The 14,190-nt window shown below is 40.1% G+C and overlaps 1 protein-coding gene across 1 annotated transcript; it reads left to right on the top strand.

Annotated features, from left to right (window-relative positions):
* The first annotated feature begins 4,210 nt into the window (after positions 1–4,210).
* On the top strand, positions 4,211–9,905 carry LOC144978046 (uncharacterized). Its single transcript, XM_078923536.1, has 2 exons — positions 4,211–8,230; positions 9,013–9,905. Exon 1 carries the CDS (start codon positions 6,457–6,459, stop codon positions 8,140–8,142), a length of 1,686 nt encoding a protein of 561 aa, XP_078779662.1. The 5' UTR covers positions 4,211–6,456; the 3' UTR covers positions 8,143–8,230; positions 9,013–9,905.
* Positions 9,906–14,190: the final 4,285 nt, after the last annotated feature.

The raw sequence follows: 14,190 nt of genomic DNA, 5'->3' as shown, positions 1-14,190 counted from the left end.
AGTAACAAGCACAGATGCCATTTTGCTAAGTTAGTATTTCTTGTAGGGTATATTATATTGATGAATACCAATTATTTTGTTAAATGCTCACAATGCTGAGATCATGGGAGGGTGTTGAGTATGATCCCATCATTGATTAATTACCATGAATAATAGAGCGAATTTATCATTATACGAATATTTTGTTTATGTACCGATTAATAGATTCTACTTTCACTTCCTTTTTGCCTTTTTCCTGTCCATGTTAGACAGATGAAAATCACCATGAGTTTTATTTAATAAACTCGAATTAAATCGTCACTTCTGTGTTATCATCTTTCATTGATTATTATTGGGCTGCCATAACATAACCTCAACAACCGCTGGGAGGAATTTCTATGCTGAAAGAGGAATTTCCGCACACACAAAAAAGGGAATGTGGATGGTATTTGGTACCGTGTTTAAATATTGTATAGATCTAAATAGATAACTGATTAGAACTATATTATGATATATATACACATTACCAAATACAGCCCCGAAGTTTCCTTATTTCAAATGAAGTAAAGCTCCAAATGCTAATGGTAGTGATTGTAGTAATGGTGCTAGTGAGGATGATGTTGTGTTGGTAGTAGTAGTAGTAGTAGTAGAAGTAGTAGTAGTAGTAGTAGTAGTAGTAGTAGTAGTAGTTATAGTAGTAGTAGTAGTAGTAGTAGTAGTAGTAGTGATGATGACGATGTGATAATGGCTGTTGTAGTAGTATTAGTAGTGGTATTGATGATTGTGGTGGTAGTCGTGGTGGTTGTAGTTGTAGTAGTGGCTGTGGTTAAAGTAGTAGTGATGATGTGGTGCGGGTGGTTGTAGTAGTAGTAGTAATGATGATGTGGTGGTGGTGGTTGTAGTAGTAGTGGTAGTGATGATGATGTGGTGGTGGTGGTGGTTGTAGTAGTAATGGTAGTGATGATGATGTGGTGGTGGTGGTTGTAGTAGTAGTGGTAATGATAATGATGTGGCGGTGGTGATTGAAGTAGTAGTGGTATTGAAGATGTGGTGGTGGTGGTGGTTGCAGTAGTAGTGGTCGTGATGAAATTGTGGTGGTGGTGGTGGTGGTTGTAATGTGTGTGTGTGTGTGTGTGTGTGTGTGTGTTTAAGAGAGAGAGAGAGAGATAGTGCTAAAAATGCATCTAGTGAAAAGTACAGCAACATTAACTAACGAGGCTAAAGTTTGAGGTTAAAGTATTTGTGATTAGCTACTATTGGCAAGTACAGGAAGGTTGACATAAAAATTAATCCAGTGTGTGTGTATGTGTGTGTTTGTGTGAAGAGAGAGAGAGAGAGAGAGAGAGAGAGAGAGAGAGAGAGAGAGAGAGAGAGAGAGAGAGAGAGAGAGAGAGAGAGAGAGAGAGAGAGAGAGAGAGAGAGAGAGAGAGATTTGAGCTAAATTTGTTTGAAGGGTTTTTACGGCGCTTGCAACACTGGTAGTTGCAGGGATGGTGATGTGATGGTGGTAGTAGTGATGATGATGTAATGGTGGTTGTAGTAGTGGTGGCATGGATGATGATATGGCAGTTGTTGTAATAGTGGTGTTAGGGATGGTGATGTGGTGATTGTTGCAGTAGTGGTGGAGATGGTGATGTGGTGGTTGTTGTAGGAGTGGTGGTAGGGAAGGTGATGTGGCTGTAGTGGTAGTGATGGTTGTAGTAGTAGTGATGATGATGTGGTGGTGATGGTGGTTGTAGTTGAAGTACTGGTAGTAGTGATGATGCTGATGTGATGGTGGTTGTAGTAGGAGTGGTGGTGATGATAGTGTGGTGGTGGTGGTTGTAGAAGTAGTTGTAGTGATGGTGGTGGTTGTAGTAGTAGTGGTAGTGATGAGGATGTGGTGGTGATGGTTGTTGCTGTAGTGGTAATGATGATGTGGTAGTTGTGGTTGTAGTAGTGGTAGTGATCGTTGTAATAATAGTGATGATGATGTGGTGGTGATGGTGGTTGTGGTTGTAGTAGTAGCAGTGGTAATGATGATGATGATGATGATGTGGTGGTGGTTGTAGTAGTAGTGGTAATAAAGATGATGTGGTGGTTGTGGTTGTGTTAGTAGTTCTTTGGAATGTTTTAACCTAACCGGAATTTGACGGAAGTTGCTCGTTACCCGAAATTTTTTGTTCCAGGCCGGATTTTTTTCCGGTGAAACCGAATCTTTGGCATGAGCTTAGAATATAAATTTGATAATGTACATACAAATGTTTGAAATAATCCAATCATTACTTTTGTAGTTATTCATTATTATGTAAGATGTCCTTAAAATAAATAAAACACCCCAAAAAAAAAATTAAAAAGAATGCCGACTATTTTATGACATTGCTCACTGTTTGAAGAATTTTTTAATATTTAAATAAAGAATCAATGAAATAAGAATTATCAATGTGACATTTTTGTCTTATTTATTAGAGGAAATACAATTTCAAAATGCCAAAAGTTAGAGAAGGGTTTATAATTTCAAAGTACAGTTTTGAAACTATATGAAGCCGGGTGGACAGGGAAAGAAATATCAAGAAACAGGATGAGAGAGGAAGAGAAACAATGAGAGAGTAAAATACACACACACACACACACACACAAACACACACTCACGTGAGAGAATGAGAAAGAAAGAAAGAGAGAGAGAGAGAGAGAGAGAGAGAGAGAGGAGCGAGATGGAGAGAGAGAGAGAGAGATATGATGATTAAGAGGGAAATAGGAGTAAAGATGAAGCTAGATGTAAAGTTGAGAGTGTGTGTGTGTGTGTGTGTTTGTATGTGTGAAAGAAACAAAAGGGAGACGGATAGAGTGAGGTAGACATGAAGAAAGGGATGGAGGCGGAGCAAAACCAAGTAATCTCATTCCAAGACAAAGACAGAAAGCTAGTTGGAAAACAGATATAGGGGAATAGAAGACAGTAAGTACCTCACTGCCCACTATGAGAGGTCAGGAACCCCACCCAATTAAATTCTTAGCATGTCCTATAAATAATGTCATGAATAAAGAAAGAGGGACACAGGACCCTCACCTTGATCATTAGCCAATGCAGCTAGTCAAAGAAATAACAGCACGTGGTGTGTATCAACATGCACAAACACACATATGTAACACACGCGTGCTGACGCCATGACACATTGCCCGGGCATTTTAATTGCCAACAGGCGCATGTGATGAGCATTGACCAATAAGAATCATTCGTTTGTAAAGTTGTCAGGGAAAAACCTAGACTTGTTTACAGTTTTTAAAGTGCATTATTGGTTGAACCGTGACATTGTGGACACAGACATGCTTTCTCTGAGATAGATAAAGACACGCCCTTTGCTGTGGTATCTTACATGGTATTGGGAGAGAAAAGACTTAATATTAAAAAGTCTTGGAAATGGTTGTTCTCTAAGAGAAAGTCAACTCTCGTTTTTAATGTGTCATTGATAGTTGCTTTTTTTAAACTTTAAATTTATATAACTTATCCTCAATATTTATGTTGAATTATTATGTTTTCATGTAGAAAAATGATTGTAGTTTCTGAAACAACCAAAAATTGAAATTTGATCAATTTGACCATTCCCCACTTTACAACCGGTTTTCCTCGTTTTCCAAATCCCGACTTAATACCGCTTCGAGGCGTAGGGTCACACGTACACTTTTTGCATTTTAGTGATCAGGTTTACGTTTAATGACCGTGCCATTTATTAATATGTACCGGTAAGATATATATATATATATATATATATATATATATATATATATATATATATATATATATATATATATATATATATATATATATATATACATATATATATATATATATAGAGAGAGAGAGAGAGAGAGAGAGAGAGAGAGGGGGGGGGGAGGGAGAGAAAGAGAGAGAGAGAGGGAGAGAGAAAGAGAGAGAGAGGGAGAGAGAGGGAGAGAGAGAGAGATCGCGTCTGAGTAGGATAAGTGGCAAATAGGAATAAAAAATAAATAGGAGTCAGATTAGATAATTTCCCCAAAGACAAAAGTTATCTGATGCCACTTTTACGCTGATATAGTTGGGTTAAAGTTCCTGACAACCCGACAGATAGTAAGAACATTTTCAAGTTTAAAGAAATAAGTAGTGGAAGTAGTGGTAGATTATTGGCACGTTATAAAGGGATAGATACATGGCGTACTAAAAGAGTATTATAGTAGGGCTATGGATAGGTTCAGAAGGTAAGTATTAAACCCATTTCTCTCCGGTGGATCATATGACCTTGTCGCGGTCGGAGGGCTTGCGTGTCTCGATGATCGTAAGTGAGAGGCCAGACCAAGAATGATCTACAACGGTCAGCATCGTCAACAAGGAAGGAAGAAGGGAGGAAATCAACCGTCGAGTTCAGCTTCCCCTAGTCCACACCCTTGGGTGTGGGTGTTGTCCACGACGTGTAGGAGGGGTGAAAAGGGACTGACTCTCTACAGGACATCCTCCCGGATTCCCAACTTAGACCATCTGACCACGGGTAGATGGACCTCGTCATCGGGGGACCGACATCCATCTAAGAGAAGGACACTCTGAGCAAAAACCCGGACAGATGGAGTTCGTAAACGGGGGACCGCAATCCATCTAAGAGAAGGACACTCCGAACAAAAACCCGGACAGATCGAGTTCGCTAACAGGGGACCGCAATCGATCTAGGAGAAGGACACTCTGAAGCAAAACCGCCACTGCCTTGTGGACAGACCTTGGATGGTCAAAGGCTAAGGAAGCAAATCCTGAAAAACAGCACGCCGAAGACAGAGCAGCGGGGCCGGAAGGCGCAAATATCACAGGAAACTGGAAACTGCCACTGCATGCTTAAATCCCAATATGACACGTCACAATAACCAAATCCGATGTGGTGCGAAGCCCGTGGAATCCCGCCGGACGGGCCTAGTGTCGGGCCTCAATGGTCCACCCAAGCGATTTGGTGGTACCTTGACTTCATCTTGCGGAACCAGGGGAGGAGAATCAAGGTTACATGCGACTGGAACACCAAACACAATTAAAATCCTCCAATGGAATGCTGAGGGCGTTGCGAAGAAGAAAATAGCCCTTGAAAAGAGACTCAAAGAGCAGGACATCAAAATTGCCTGCATTCAAGAAACTCACCTCACGGACAACATGAGATTTGCCATCAGAGGGTACCAGGTAATAAGGCATGATAGAAAGGATCACAAAGGAGGCGTGATGACATTAGTAAAAAACGACTACCCCACCGCAGGCATAAAAATTGATACACAAGAGCAATCAGAAATACAGCAAATTAAAGTAAGTATCGGAAAGAAAGAACTCCTGATTTTTAATTGCTATTGCCCACCAAACAAAGAGCTTCATTTAGACAAGATGAAAATCCAGGAAGAAAGATGTCTGGTACTAGGGGACTTTAACAGTCACTCTCAAAGCTGGGGATATGGAGATATGGACAAACGTGGTGAAACAGTAGAAAACTGGCAAATTGAAACAAAACTTCAACTATTGTATAACGATGAAGATGAGGACAAATATTTCTCAAGAGCGTGGAAAACCACATCTACCCCAGATCTTACGTTTTCCACAGATGATATAGCAAAGACGATAAATAGAACAGTACAGCCCCAACTGGGTGGTAGCGACCACAGGCCAATCATCACAAACCTCTATCATCAAAATGAAAACAAAACACAAACTATCCCAAGATGGAACTACAAAAGAGCAAAATGGGAAAGCTTTGAACAACTTACAGACAGCCACTGCAAAAACATAAACTGTAAAACCAAGAATGTCAACAAAAGTGCAAAAGAACTGACAAAGTGTTATAAACAAAGAAATGGCCAGGCCCAGACGAAGTAACAAATGAGATGCTTATCCATCTTGGAAAGACAGCGAAAAAGAAGCTATTACAACTCTACAACAGTACTTGGAAAACTGGTAAAATACCAGATATATGGAAAAAGACTTTTATTATCCCAATCAAGAAAGAAGGAAAACAAGCAAATGAAGCCGCAAATTACCGACCTATAAGTCTTACAAGCTGCATGTGCAAGCTGGTAGAAAGAATTATCAACTCCAGACTGATGTGGTATCTTGAAAACTATAATGTGCTTATAAATGAACAAGCTGGTTTCAGAAGACACAGGAGTACTGAAAATCAAGTAACCTACATATCCCAAGAAATAGAAGACTCGTTTCAGGATGGAAAGAAAAAAAATTGTGGTATGGGTGGACTTTGAAAAAGCATTCGACAAAGTGTGGAAAAAAGGTCTGGTATATAAACTACAAAAATCAAACGTATCCCATAACATGCTCGACTGTATACAAAACTACCTAAAAACAAGAAAGGCAAGAGTAACAACACAAGGTCACAAAAGTAGAGAAGCAAAACTAAAACATGGAGTCCCACACAAGGTGGAGTACTATCACCTACACTATTTCTTCTCTATGTTAATGATATAAGAGAAACACTATGTCGAGGAGTGAAAATGTCGATGTACGCAGATGACCTAGCTCTGATTAGCTCTGACCAAAACTTAATCAAGGCAAAACACAGGATGCAAATCACACTGGATAATATCAAAGAATGGACTGACAACTGGGCGATGAAAATAAATGCAGTGAAGACAAAGTTCACAATATTTAGCCTCTCCCCAAAATATGAAAAAGCAAAGCTACGTATTGAAGACCATGAATTGGTAAAAGACGACGCACCAAAATACCTAGGAGTCCATTTTGACCCAAGACTAACATGGAAAAATCAAATCAGCAACAGTCAGAAAGTTGGGGTAAAGCGAACACAACTCTTGAAAAAACTAGCTGGAACAACTTGGGGAGCTAGCTCCGATATACTGAAACAAACTTACACTTACACAGGATATGTGAGACCAGCGCTAGAATACGGGATATCTGCATGGGGAAACTGCTCCAAAACTCAAATGGAAAAACTGGACAAAGTGCAAAACAGCAACATGAGGATAATAAGTGGAGGAATGAAATCGACACCGATACATGCAATGGAAACCATAACAGGACTTACATCTCTATCAGAAAGAAGGGAATCAAAAATTTTGAAACAATACACAGACGTGAAAGCAATGACAGATCAGCCTCTTCACGCTAGAGCGCAACAAAAGAAAACTAGGCGGCTGAAAAGATCACACTTTATTGAAAGAGCCCAGCAAATTGAAAACGATCACGAACTTGACGAAATAATGACCCAAAAATGCAAAGCAAATATCAGAGTACCAATTTGGAAAAGGCAAAATCACTTGAAAATCAAGACTTCCGTTGGTGACATTTCAACAAAACAAAAACACGGCGAAGAAATCAAGAAGTCTGTACAGAAGTACATTGATCAAAACTACCCTGAAAAAAAATGGACAAGAATCTATACCGATGGTTCATGCAATAAAGAACACACGTGCGGGGGCCTGGGATTGCACATCGAGTACACAAATGGTCAACAAAAGGAGATCAGCAAACCGACTGGTACTCGCACTTCAATCTGCAAGTCAGAGGCAGATGCAATCCATGAAGCTGTTAAGCAAATCCTCTCAGAAAATGAAAAACCAAGACAGATAGTGATTTTAACAGATGCTAAGAAAATTCTGGAGGATATAATGATGCCCTTTGCGGATGATATAGACGCCTTGGTGGAAGACCTCATGAAGCTAAGCAAGTTTACCAACATTGTACTGCAGTGGATTCCAGGACACTGTGGGATACTTGGAAATCAGATCGCTGACCAACTGGCAAAGGCAGGCAGTCGCATGCAGCAACCCTCCCCAACATACTCAACAGGAGAAATTAACAAAATGGCCAAATTTATCCAGTCTCAGAGATGGAGAGATAAGCACCCAGAATACAACATGAATGACCCAATCAAGGTGATCGACAGAAAGGAACAGGTCATCATCTTCAGACTGAGAACTGGACACAACCAGTTAAAGGAACATATGTGGAGGATGTCCAGAGCAGGTGCCTCTGGACAATGTGACTGCGGACTTGAAAATGAAAATGGACATCATGTCCTAATGGAATGTCCAAGGTACAACCAGTTGAGAAGGAACTTCTGGCCTGACCCAACCCCATACTCAAAGAAGCTGTACGGCAGTGAGGACGACCTCAGGACCACTGTGGGCTTCATTCACCAGACCGGACTGACCATGTGACGTGACGGGAACGAAGAAGAAGAAGAAACCCATTTAAAGCATAAATACATTAATCTATATCAACAGAATTGCCTCACACAATAACAAGGTAACACAATTAATTAGCCAAAAGAATAATAGTACAGTTTAATTAAGTAAAATTAGGCTATGGGTAGTTAATTTTCATCCCTTCTTGGTACCTTTCTCAATTTATTATATTTGGATCCTTATCTCTCTCCCTCGCCCCCCCCCCCCCCCCTCTCTCTCTCTCTCTCTCTCTCTCTCTCTCTCTCTCTCTCTCTCTCTCTCTCTCTCCTTCTCTATATCTCTTTCTCTTTCATTGCACACACACACACACACACATACACACAAACACACGTACACATTTTTACCTATATAACGATTGAACTTTTATGACAATCTAATACATATAACATATTTCTTGTTTACTTGAAGAAGGCCAAAGGCCGAAACGTCGTTTGTTTTGTGTTGTCCGCTTATAATATGAATATAAGTCACATTTACTCACTTTATCTTTCTCTCCATGTTACGCATTTTGCCGATTGGTTATCACCACCACCACCACCACCACTACTACTACCACCACTACTATTGCCCCCACTACCACTACCACAATACGCTTCAACAGTCATGACGTCACTTCACTCGTACTGACGCACGGTAACTTAGTAACTGGCTCTAAATTATCGGAACAATGGCGGACGCCCTTATGAAATATTTCTCCGACGAGCTTAAAAGCGTATCCAGAGGAAAAAAACCATTATAAATCTGATCATGTTTTAACTTTTAATTTTACACATTCTGATCACAAGACATATGAAAAGTTCTAGCCAGCATGAATAATAAAAAGTACTGATTTTCTTTGTTTAGAACCACGATGGCCGCCGTTGCTGGGCGACGTGACATCAGACTATTGAATCCAATTACCAGCATTACAACTAGATAGACGTCTAGATTGTTGCCCATTTTGTGAATTCACCAAACAAGCTGCAAACTGAAAAAAACGCGCCTAACATAATATTTGGATCTCTGAAAGATTTCTCACACGAAATCTCTACTGTCAGCCAGAAGACTCGATCAAAGTACGGTGGTGTCTGTCTTTAGTTGTAACTTCTTTATGGGGGCTGCACTGACGAGAAAATTTACCTTTGTCCAAGACCAGTTTCAGAGTTTTAAAAGAGTTATGAAAAAATAAATCAAAATTCCTTTTATTCATCCCAGAGGGGAAATTTGTCTTTAGGGTCTAAGGGAAGACTCCAAGGGAATACTGGAATAACCCAGGCGTCAGCCGAAGTGCAGCGCCGCAAATTGAGCTAAGGCGAGGTGACTTGCTCACAGCGCAGCGGCGGGTAATCGAACTCGGTAGGTACCTTTCGGGTACGAAGCAAAGATCGTACCGCTGAGCCACGCAGTTTTTGTTATTTTTGTGTTGATGTGTATAGACGTGTGGGTATTTGTGCGCGCGCGCGCGCGCGTGTGTGTGTGTGTGTGTGTGTTTGTTTGTGCGTGTCTGTGTGTGTGTGTCTGTGTAAACATCAGACGCAACAAACAGGTGGTCGCTTTATCCTTCTACTTTACCAATATATTTCTAATTCCTTTTATAAATAATTCATGAATGCAAATATTATTATATTATCAAACAAGATGTGTAGAGTCTGGACATCTTATACAATAATATTTAAATTAATTGAGAAGTTGAGAAGTTGTCCATTAGGACAATATGTTGCGTCGTACAACAAATAAATAAATATTTGCAAGACTCATTTTTGGGGGGATGGTCCTTTGTTTGTTTGTTTGTTTGTTTGTTTTTTTTTGTTTTGTTTTTTTTTGTTTGTGTTTTTGATTTTTTTCTTAGTTGCTTTATCTGGCAACGTTTCATACACACTTAGACTTGTTCAGACCTTGAAAACCTGAGATGTACATTCCTCCCACCAAATCCAAGCATCAGTAACAACACACTTTATAGTCACCTGGAACAACTACAAAAGACGTCTGACTTCTATGTCATGGCACACGACTGAAGGGCTAGAGCTCAGGTGGTCGCTGGTTCGGATAAGTAAGTAAGTAAGTAAGTACGTTCAGACCTTTACAATATTTAAAACACATTTGGACTAAGGCGAAAGGCGCTGTAGATAGTGTCCGCTTGGCTAAGAAACTTACAACATTGCCATCCGGAAGTATTACAGACCAACACACAAAACTATGTGTAACCTTAAACATTTATAGTTAAGTGAGAATTACTCACAAACATGGATGGCAATTTAAAAAAAAAACAAAAAACAAATGCCTAAGTGACATCATCTTCGTTCTATCTATATAACTTATTACACCGTATCATTAACTAGGCCTATTTACCATTAACCAACGCATGTGAACGTGGCCTTCGATGTGAACAGATGCGTGCTAGTGCGTTCGTGTTTTTTAGGTCTATTAAATTAAATTGATCGGGACTGTTGTCCGCAAATTAAATATTTATTTTTCTTTGCTTTACAAATATATTGTTTTCAATAATTATAATGAAAGTGACATCAATGTTATTGCGGAGAAGTTCGTGTGTTTAAAAGTGCATTGTATTTCTATGTGTTTGAGAGAAGAGTGTGTGTGTGTGTGTGGGGATGGGGGGGGGGGTTGGGGGTTATCTATGTGATTGAGAGAAGAGTGGGGAGAGAGAGAGAGAGAGAGAGAGAGAGAGAGAGAGAGAGAGAGAGAGAGAGAGAGAGAGAGAGAGGGAGGGAGAGAGAGAGAGAGAGAGAGAGAGATTAAATGTGTGTTTCTGTGTGTATGTGTGTGTGTGTGTATGTGTGTGCGCGCGTGTGTGTTTGCACATTTATATTTTTAGAATACAGTCAACGTGTCTGTTGACAATCTATAAGTCTAGTCAAAAGCTTTAATAAAAGTCAAATATATTTATTGATGTCAATCGTGATTACTAACGTTTTGAAAAATCCTTGAAGTACTTGAAGTAGTAATTGGGTGTCACGTTCTCTTTTGTTTTGGAACCGGCGTTCGGCAGCAGCTGTTATGACGATCGACCTAATCTACAAATTCCATACAGCACTCGTGCACCGTCGCAAACCGAGACCTTCGTAAAGTTATGGCCTGATACTGACCAAAAAATGACGTCAGAATGCCAGTCTTTTGCCATAAAAGAAAACAAATCCTGAGTTGTATTCAATAGTTCAACTAATGAAATAACTTGTTTCCATGAGCTCTACTAACGACAACTCACTAAGCGGTGCAAAAACCAAATAATGACGTCAAACTGCCAGTCCTTTTGGATTTCAGCATCAGGCTATGTAAAGAAATGCCTTCTATATAACAAAGGGAGATAGTTGTCATACCCACCAAGGTCTCGGGTAGAATCCAACCCATATAATTAAATGATTTATGAGTGTAGGATGGGTGTTGGAATAGGGACTCCCTTGTATTCGCCGTGGGTGGTGTATACTATGAAGGCAATGAAAGAACGGAGGGTTATCATGTTCCATCAGTGTTAAGACACCCTCATCAATCTTATGCATCAACCGAGATACCGTTAGATACCCTGTCCTATGTTTCGGCTTGGGTCGATGTTCAACTGGCAGTCTGCGATTTGAGGTCGAAGAAGAACGACCTGTACAGCCTGTGTGTTGGCTGGAATTCTGTTTAGCTATGTTGAAGCCACAGTGAAAAGGGCCCAAGGTGGCCAGTATTTTATGTCGCACCCGAATATGGGCTCTCAGGCGATATGTGTTGGGCCTGTGTGTTGGCCAGCATTGTGTTTTAGGCTGTATTGTAGCCGAAGTGGGCCTAATATGGCCAGTATTTTGTATATCGTACCCGGTTATGGCTCTAAGCGATATTGTGTTTTTGTAATTTGTGCTCGTGAAGAGCTGACGGGGCTAGGATATAGCGCCCGGTAAATGCGTTTGCATCTTTGAACTTTGTAATTTTGTCGGGGCTAGGACATAGCGCCCGGTAAATGTGTTTTGAACCCTTTTGAACAATATAATTTTTGAGAAATATGAACAAAATACAATGTAACGTTTGTAAAGATGAGGAAGTAACACTCGATCTATGTGTTTTATTAGGAACAATTTTGGATTTGAACAGGCTGGAACACCGCACCCTGTGTGAACAATTTTGTTGATTAATTTTATTCTCCTTTCGGAATATGAACAGTTTATTTTGACCCTATATGTAATTAATAATTTCATTATTAGTGGGAATTAATGGAACGGTTGGAACCTGGGTGAAGTATAGTTTATTTTGGTTAAAACTTACATGAATTTTATATTGCATTACTACTTTTTACTTGTATGTACTTTTGATTTTTCCTGTCAATATATGCAATGTTATTCTGTTTTGCTCAATAACCATGAGATGTTCCCCTTTCTTTTACTATAAATAAATAATTATGGCTCTCTTGTCAGATACGTTGTTCTGTTGGTGATTGTAGCGTCCACGTCTACCTCTCCACACGTTAAGGTCATAAGCGGCCTTTGCATCCATTGCGAGTTGCGAACGCACCTTGTGACATGAATTGGCGCTGCGAGCAGGGTTTCTTATTGTGTGGTTTGGTGGTCTGACGTTGTACATCAACAGACACCTTCGTGTCTGAGAAGTCAATGCCTCTTATTGTTGTGGGGATTTAGAGTCGCTTCCTGTACTGATGCATATCAGTGGGTTGGGCTGTCAGATCTAATTTCAGGCGCTACTTCTCATCATTTAACGACTATGTACTGTCTGTAATGTAAAGCTATAGTTTGGGTGAGTGAAATGATATCACGTAATTGTTCAGGCGTAACGAGGTTACACTGATGTTGTAGGGTACGCGCGGCGTATCGCTACTTATTGTTTCGTTCATAAAGCGAGTGAACCACGAACTATGAAAGGCCGGTGTGAAGGGCCTTAATACTTTAATTTGATTAAAGTCTAGATAATGTTGTTTTGGTATAATGTAGTGGTCATCGCTTGATGTTTTAACTTTTTGAACTGAGGAAGCGTCAGCTGTTATTACTAATTTTGCTATTGTTTGTTTGACAATAGGTATATTGGGTAGATTTTTATCTGCATTTAGCTGATCCTTCTCTTTTTATATTGTTCAATCTATCGATTTTTTTTAAAGTACGTTGCGATAAATATTTTGTCATTATGGATGTGGAACGGTTGTTAAAATGTGGGGAAAAGTTGGGTTTACATGGCGACGAACTGAGAGTGTGGGTGGAAGAAAAGTTGGAACGGGACAGAGAGGAAAAGGAGAGAGATAGGTTTGAGAAAGAGAAAGAGCGTGATGCAGTCGCAGAACAAACGAAACAACAAGCTCTTCTTGTTGAAAGGCAGCTGGAACTAGAGCGCCTAAAAATTGAAAATTCAGTGGTCCCGGTTCGAACCCCTTCCTCCACTGACAGTGAACCCTCGACTGGCAGTTGTGGAGCTAAAAGTCCTCGCCTGCCATATTTTGATGAATCGAAAGATCAGATAGATAGCTATCTACTCAGGTTTGAAAGATATGCAACCGTAAATCGATGGAGAGAAGAGGATTGGGCGATTCATTTGTCGGCGTTGCTTAGAGGCAATGCGTGTACACTCGCTTGGACGAGGTAGACGCTACCCAGTATGATAATGTAAAGTGTGCGTTATTGAAACGCTACAATTTAACGGAAGACGGCTTCTTAGAGCGTTTCCGTAAAAGTAGACCAGAAATAGGAGAAAGGATGGGTCAGTTTCGAACCCGTATATCCACATATCTGGAAAAGTGGATAACTATGTCCGGCAAGGATAGAACAAAGCCTGAGGACATCTTGGACTTGATTGTTAAAGAACAGCTCGTAAATGTTTGTAACAAGGAGCTGGTGGTTTTCCTGAAGGAAAGAAAACCAAATACATCTATGGAAGTAGTCGACACTGTAGAGAAATATGTCGAAGCGCACGGGACTGCCGGCGCTTTCTCAAGAACTGTGTCATATCAGAATGACAAGGTTCCAAGCAAACAGCAAGATGGTCACAAACCTGTCATGAAACCAACTACTTCAGTAATTAGATGCCACAACTGTTTTAAAGTTGGAC

Source organism: Berghia stephanieae, chromosome 8 (assembly GCF_034508935.2).
Source record: "Berghia stephanieae isolate SIO BIC M18660-M18661 chromosome 8, UCSD_Bste_1.3, whole genome shotgun sequence".
In the NCBI taxonomy this organism is placed as follows: domain Eukaryota; kingdom Metazoa; phylum Mollusca; class Gastropoda; order Nudibranchia; family Aeolidiidae; genus Berghia; species Berghia stephanieae.
Note: the sequence above shows the minus strand (reverse complement) of the source record. Positions and strands in the feature narration are given on the sequence as shown.